Genomic DNA, 7,958 nt, shown 5'->3' on the forward strand with positions numbered 1-7,958 from the left:
GGGTGAGTTCTCACTTTTCATCTCTCTTTGACGTAAACGTGACTGTATCTTCACAACCACCATCATCATCATCTTTATTTTAAAATTTTATATGATAATAAATAATATATTCACAGCCAGGTTCTCAGCCCTGATACTCAAATGAAGAGACAAACATACTGTAGATCGACTGTGAGTTCAGTGTTCTCAATTTCTCACATGACATTTTATACACAGAGTTTTAATGTACAAGTATACAACCGTTTTTTGTTCCTCACAGTCTTTTGGATGAGAGACAAAAATTTGGAATTACCATTTTAATTGTCAGTTCTGACAATTCACCTTTTGCCAAAAGCTCAGACACATTTTGAAAGTAAAGATTCAGTAATATACTTTCAGATTCGGCTGCATAAATAAAGGATTCAAAATCCTTCTTTTGTATCACTTGCACAGTGCTGATTGACCAGGTTTGCGTTTACTTGGTAGTTTTTTTTCTTTCAATAAACACAATTTGGACATGATGAGGACAATCTGACGATAAATAAAGGTTTGAATGTGTGCGTTTCTCATCAACGGCAGTAACAATCTCCGTCAGTGTGAAAGTCTTTCCTCGTCCAGAGTCTTGAGTACCGTATGTACAGCAGTTTGAGATCCACAACAGTCTTACATCTGTGACTCTCTTCACACACTCTTTTAGATAGGTCAGTGTTCACTAAAGGTCAGAGTTCACTAAAGAGCCAGTCTATGACTGAGTTCTCCGTTCTCTTCAAGGGCTTTAGAAAAGGTCCAAGTTGGGCAGAGGGCAAGAAGAGTCGTGGTTGCTTTGGTCCTGTGTGGTTAAAGCTTAGCTTAGCTTAGCTTAGCTTAGAGTCTGACTGCAATAGGAAGTTTCGTTTTTTTTTTACTTGAAGTCACAGCTCCCTCCTGTCCTGCTGCCACCTTCTGTCCTGGGATAGTAAGTGTTTAGTAGATTTAGTAGATAGTAACTGGGGAATGAGAGGACAGGACAGGACAGGACAGTGAGAGGACAGCTTTGGAATAAGTCTTAAAGTTTACAGGGACAAGAGTTTTGTCAGTCTGAGCTGGGCCCAACTCGTCCTTATAGCGCGGAGGATCCGTAACAGAGATGGTATGGAAGTAGCAACCAAAACACCGTAGTAGTCTCCATCCAGAAAGCTTGGGTCTTTAGTTTAGGAATTGATATAGTTACAGTTCACATTCCTTTGTGTGTCGGTCTCTCTCTCCTTCTTTCTCTGTTTTTTTCCCTCCTGGGATATTCACAGAAACCCCGTTGGTTTTGCCCCTCCTAGATCTGGTTTCTTGACTTAGCCTGTGAAGGCGAGACAAAACACCCAACATTAGTATCATGCTCGAGGTCAGTGTGGGTCATTTGGACTCACACAAAGATTAAAATGGGTTTAGAAAGTTTGGTATTCAGGCGTCATGTTCACTTGGTATGTATGTTATGTCATCAGAACCAGTGTGAGGTTGGGTGAAAAAATATTGTAAGCTTGTACCAGACCTGGGTCAAATAGTTACAGACAGTTATCGTTATTATTATTTATATTCTTTTCCAACTAGCTTAGACTGTCAGATCGGTAATGTTTACTGCACCAGGACAATTCAATGTTAAGTAAGTTGTCAGTCACAGAAAAGAGGAATACATTGAATTGTTGTCCAAACTAACATAGTTAAAGCAAAGAATAATAATATTTACATGTACTATTTGACCCTGGCTGGCTTTAGATCAGGGATGGGCAACTTTGATGATAGAGAGGGCCGCAAAAAATGTCCTCACTACCAGAGGGCCAGATTGTGACCGTGCACTTCCACCAGTAGCCTACTGTAACACCATCACTCCCAATTATAGCTACTAATTTGATGAAAAGGACCGGTAATCAAAGTTTGTTATATCAACATTTATATTGTTCATATTCAAATTCTTGAATATCTGGTGTCATTCTTCCATTCAGATGACACCAGAAACTTTGCTCTAGCTTCAAACCGCTACAGCAATTTGATGGGGTACATCACCCAAATATGTGATATTAATCAGATGAGTAATGTTGCATGTGCAATGTGCATCCTGGATATAGTTTGTTACAATACCGTTAGCTCAAATGCTAACGTTAAAGAGTATGTGGATGGGCAATGCTAACGCCATTAGCACCATGTTCTGGGATGTACAGTAAAATAAAAACACAGATTTGGGTAGTCTAACCTAACCTAACCAAAAACGTCCCCCTTTGTAAAAAAAAAAAAGAAAAAGAAAAAAAATGACCCAGGAGCCACATTGAGTGAGGTCAGGGGCCGCATGCAGCCCGTGGGCCGCCAGTTGCCCACCCCTGCTTTAGATTATCAGGCTACATTTGGTAGTCATGACAAAGAAAGAGTTGTGTGACACAGAAACAGCTCAGAAGAGAAACAGCGAAAAATGTTCCTTAATTGCCTCCACCTGGATAATGCAAACAATTTAGTGTTTGAAAATGACACCACGTTAATGTGTCACCACACTCAGTGTGACCTTTACGTATACATGTCAATTATTTCCGTTAGGAAGTTGCGTTATTTGAATGAACTGAAAGCCATTCACCATTTAGCTACTTGTTTAGATGGGAGCCGATCTTCTCTTTTCTGATAATGTTTGCGTAGGGAATCTGAAAGAAAACAAAAGATAGACGTAAGTTAACATTCATCCAGAACATGTTTGTTTTTGTATTGTCTTGATATGGGACATACTTTGTCCAAGAAAGCAGCATGGATCTGCATAAAGACCATAGGATACACATGTGACCAAACATGGAAAAGCAGGCACTCTGTGGGAGATAGTTTTGTCTGTTTTTCATACATTATTGATCTTTGCATTCAGAGCTTAAAGTAGTATTTCAATATTTTATTTTTTACATTATTATTGAATCAAAAATACATTGGGTTAAACTGTTTCTGGTGTAAAATGGTTTCCCTACAAAGTTAAATGAGCCGTGGTTTATATGTTTGGTATGTACATTTAAAAATATAAAATGTAAGGTTGCAGTCTTTGATTGGATTTAATCATAATACTATAAAATATGGAAATACCGGTAAGGACAGTAACAGGTCTCTGTTAGAAGGTGAAATGGTGAAATGTTTGATTGTATTAAAGACAAATTCTAAAATAAGATACAGCACAGTAAAGGGTAATTTCTTTTTTATGTCTGTGAAGTTAATGTGTCATTATTCTTTGTTATATGGCAGACAGATCCATCTGCTTGTTCTATAGCCACACCCGTCACTTCTGAAAGTTATTCGATTTGTGCCTCTGTGTGTGTGTGTGTGTGTGCGTGCGTGCATCCGTGCGTGCGTGTGTGTGTGTGTGTGCGTGCGTGTGCATGCTCGCATACATGGGTGTGTGTGTGTGTGTGTGTGTTTGTGTGTGTGTGCGTGCGTGTGCGTGTGCATGCTCGCATACATGGGTGTGTGTGTGTGTGCATGTGTGCGTGTGTGTGCGTGTGTGTGTGTGCGTGCGTGTGCATGCTCGCATACATGGGTGTGTGTGTGTGTGTGCATGTGTGCGTGTGTGTGTGTGCGTGCGTGTGCATGCTCGCATACATGGGTGTGTGTGTGTGTGCATAATGCTTGTAAATGTACATGGATGCATGTGCACCCGTCCGCTTGTGTGGTTAAATGGATGCAAAATGCACTTGCGTGTGTGTGTGTGTCTGTGCGTGTGTGTGTGTGTGTGTGTTTGTGCGTGCGTGCGTGCGTGTGTGTGTGTCTGTGTATCTGTGTGCATGTGTGTGTGTGTGCTCGGTAACTTGCATGTGCAGTGTTTTGCGAGCGTGTGCGTAGACGCGTGTATGGCGTTGTGCGTGTCGGAAAGCAAAGACAAACGCCGTCTGTCAGCTTGTCTGCTGGCTGCTCCGCTGATTGATGTGGACCCAACTACTCAGACGTCTACAGAGGAACTTCTCACCCATGAAAGACAAACAAGATGATTGGCTCTTTGCTACCTGCTGTGTGAGTGGGCCTACTGCAGACGTGTCCGCTCCACTCCTACGATAGCTTGGTCAGGAAAACTCTATTTAAAATCTAATGAGGAGCTGTGAATGTATTGTTTATTTTAGATCTGTCATGATATTAACGCACGGGTTACTATTTCATTTTTAAGATAATGCGGGGAATCTGCCTTAGTTGATTTGTTATTTGTGAATTATTCGATTATTATGATTTCTTGGTGTTGTTGTGACCCTTTGTAAGCTGTCAATGTCAATTGTGGAATCGTTTGTTCCCATTGCACGTTGAAACTATGTTGTGCTTTGTATTCATTTTTGTTTTTCAATGGTGTTTTACATTGTGGTATCTATAAATGTTTAAATGTAGCCTATGTGTACCTTGTCATTTAAAGGGATATCTTATAGAGAATATCAATGATATATTATATTTCTTTATCAGTGTTCAGTAGACTGAGTGTATCATTAGTCTTACCATCTGTAACTGTTGGACCATCTCCTCTCTGTAGGCGAGTTCTCTTTTCATCTGGTCTTGGAAATTATCTGAAATCCACACAAAAGAAAAATCTATTTTTAGGCCTCGAATTATTATTTGAGTAACTGAGTTATTATGAAGGAGGAGCAGGAGACTTATTTTTGTGCGCCTGGGAAAATGGTAAATGAGAGAGGGAAGAAGAGAGAGGTAGGAGGGACGAACAGAGAACCAGAGACAGACAGACAGATAGACAGACAGACAGACACAGAGAGAGAGAGACTTACCCCCCCCCCCCCCCACACACACACACACAGACAGGCAGACAGACAGAGACATACCCCCCCCCCCCCCCACACACACACACACACACACACACACAGGCAGAGAGACAGGTAGAGGCACAGAGAGAGGGAGACATACAGACAGGAGACAAGGGGAATCAGGCTGCCTGCATGTTTCACAAAGCCAAATTTAATATTTAGCCTTTTAATATTCACTGGAATTTAATTTAATACTTTTTGATTCAATATAGCTAATGAAAGCTTTGTAATTGTTAATGGGCAGTGTAAGAAGAAGGGAAATTAAGAAATTGCTCAGGGACAAGAAGTGTGTTTAGTAAAGCAGATACAATATTATACTGCTCTGTATTAATCTAAAGAGTTGAAATATAGCAAAAAAAAAAGATTGTATTGTGAGGGGATCACCTCTAATAACTGCATTTAAGACAGTTTAACTACAGCTTACTTTAGACAATTTAATAGATTTTTTTTATAATTTACAAACGACAGAGGAGACGCTGCCCTTGAGAGAGAGAGAGAGAGGGCGAGAGAGAGAGAGGACGAGAGAGCGAGGGTAAGAAAGAGTAAGAAAAGCAAGAGAGAGAGAGAGAGAGGTGAGAGTAATGTGACTTACGGAAGACAGGAAAGGGGGAGGTGCCCTTGAGAGCGTGAAACTCCTGTTCCAGTCTCCTCCTGAAGTCTATCTGCTCCAGGAGAACCTTCTGGAGCTCCTCTGGAGGAGCGTGGCGAGGGAGAGGTGAGGAGGGAAGACTGCCTGTTAGAAAAATACATCTAAGCCCTACATCTATCAGGTGAGGAGGTGTGTCCAGCCAATATAAATCAATAGTGAATGGGTGGGAATAACAGGCAGAGGTATTCATTATAATTCATCATTTTTACATAGCCATTTGAGAAATCTCTCAATTGTCCTAGGCATCTAGGATAAGATTGGGCTAATATGGACTTCCATTTTTCTTTATGTTACATATAAATAACACTACATATATATACTACCGTACATATATTTATGTATTTCATACGTGTGTTTATGCATTATTATTGTCTCATGTTATTAAAAATGTAATAATGTATTTAGTGCTTGCTCTAAAAAAGTTTTGGAGTACCACATTACAAAAGTAACATAATGTAGGTAATATATTACTTTTAGCAGTAACTATAATATAACTGTGTAATGTAATATAACTTTCCAATAATATTATACCAGTTTGTCAAGTAACACAAGTTACAAATTGAGTAAAAAAAAAATGGTCAAAGCACATATTTAAATAAAGATGCAATCATTTCCTACTCAAATTGTGTGTTTTATGCAAATTACCACTATAGACGACAATAACAAAGGAAAAGGATAACATTTAGAATTTTGGATGGTTTACACAAGATGGTTGAATTAGTCTACAAGTTACTCTACACTGACAGTAATATTATAAATTAACTTATTATTTTCAAATGAAAGTAACTAATATGTACTTATATTACATTTTGAAGGTATACTTGCCCAACACTGCTCTAAAACAACTAAAAAGATTGTGGCTTTATGAGAGGCAAAGCAGAGACTAAATGACATCTTGTGCCCAGTGAACTGTATTTACACTCAACTATACTTGAGATTTTTTTTTTTCATCAACGATAGTTCATATTTTCTAGATAATGTACAAGCAAAATAAGAAGCAACAGTGAGTGGTTTCTATCTCTTCATTCTGTGTTTTATCATTGTGATTTGTCACTGGACGTTAACACGTTCAACACTGGGCAACTAAACTAAACTATAATGTATACTGTGTCATTAGTTACTGTACCTTTCTCCATGTTCTCTACATCCTTCTTTAGTGGGACAGGAGAAGCAGCATCTTGGCTCTGATCACCTGAAAACATCCAGACATGACACACTTGTTGGAGATGACAGTCGCATTATACTGACAGGAGAATCTTCAAGTTGTTTTCTTGTTAAGTAAGAGCAAGGCACTAACACTGCCAAGGTTGGGGGTTACAATCCCACTGGGCCCAGCAATGGGAAAAAAAAAAAAAAGTTTGTACTTATATTTGCATATTCTACAGTGCTTTTAAATGGACGCATCCCTCCCTGCTTTTACAGCATATGATTTGTTAAATTTCAGCGAATAGATGTGTTGATGTATACTGTAGTCTAGCTGCTGTTGAGGAGTCAAGGCAGGCTCAGTGGCTGTGCGACTCCTTGATGGCGTTCCAGAGGGTCCACAGCAGCTCGATGAATTGTTCAACTTCACCTTATTTCATTTGTCTTTTTTCGTCTAGTCTAGCACAGTGGTTCTCAAATGGCGGTCCGGGGACCCCTAGGGGTCCGTGGCACTTTGCAAAAAGTTTTCAGGAAAATAAACATGTTTTTGTGTGTGCAAAAGCTTCATAGTTCAATGAAAATATGTTATGCTTTAAATCTAAAATGGTTCATGGATTACATTGTAATCTAACCAACCTATCAATTTAAAAGTCAAGCACAAATAACAATTAAACAATTAAGCTTAGCCCAAAATCACAAATCAGAATGAGTGGGTCCCCGGTATATTTTCTCTGGTCTAGCATATAGAAAAACAGTTCACTGCTTGTCCACTAGGTGTCAGTGTCACTGCATGGTTGGTAATAAGTTCACTACATGGGGGTGGTTGACTGAATCCTCTCTCTGTTGCTCTCTGGGATGTTCACTCTGCTCTCGCTGTCACATCATATTGCTTTCCATTAAGAAGAGAGGAAAAAAACACTTGAGAAATTGGAGTGGATAAATGTGTATAGCTCTTCAAATTGAAGGGAATGTGAAGTTGCTGCAAAAAATATCAAGTCAAAATGATCACTGGCTTCAGAATGATCCATTTGCAGGCAGCGACTGTGGTCTAAAACTGTTGAATTATATTGTCAGAAGTGCTTTATTTTTGAAGCAGTTTATTTATTTATTTGTTTTTACCAACAGTGGATTTATAATCTCTGGCACTTGGAATGGAGAACATTATATTCATGTGAAATAGTGTTATTATTGTTACGCAGCAGCGGTTTCGTATGATGTATATTTTATCTGTGTATGAAGCATTGTTACTGCTGGAAGACATCTACTTGTTGCTTCAGTCTTCCGTTTTCCAAACAGCTCCATCACCCGCTGTTTTCAAATTTACCAGTTGGAAAATGTCTATATTTCCGCGTGTGTTTATGTTTATGTCTGATTTGTGACAATGAGGCATTGAGCGCCTTAAA

At 39.2% G+C, this 7,958-nt stretch overlaps 1 protein-coding gene across 1 annotated transcript in view; it reads right to left on the reverse strand.

Moving 5' to 3' along the window:
- Nucleotides 1-2,579: 2,579 nt before the first annotated feature.
- Nucleotides 2,580-7,958, reverse strand: part of skor2 (SKI family transcriptional corepressor 2) — a gene marked incomplete at both ends in the record, with an annotated part of 111,838 nt that continues 106,459 nt past the window's right edge. The window contains 4 exons of the mRNA XM_083641138.1: nt 2,580-2,636; nt 4,444-4,511; nt 5,356-5,454; nt 6,539-6,604. Of these exons, the coding sequence (XP_083497264.1) occupies nt 2,580-2,636; nt 4,444-4,511; nt 5,356-5,454; nt 6,539-6,604 (290 nt within the window). The remainder of the gene's footprint in view (nt 2,637-4,443; nt 4,512-5,355; nt 5,455-6,538; nt 6,605-7,958) is intronic.

This window comes from Poromitra crassiceps, assembly GCF_964638095.1.
Source record: "Poromitra crassiceps genome assembly, chromosome: 8".
Classification (NCBI taxonomy): Eukaryota; Metazoa; Chordata; class Actinopteri; order Beryciformes; family Melamphaidae; genus Poromitra; species Poromitra crassiceps.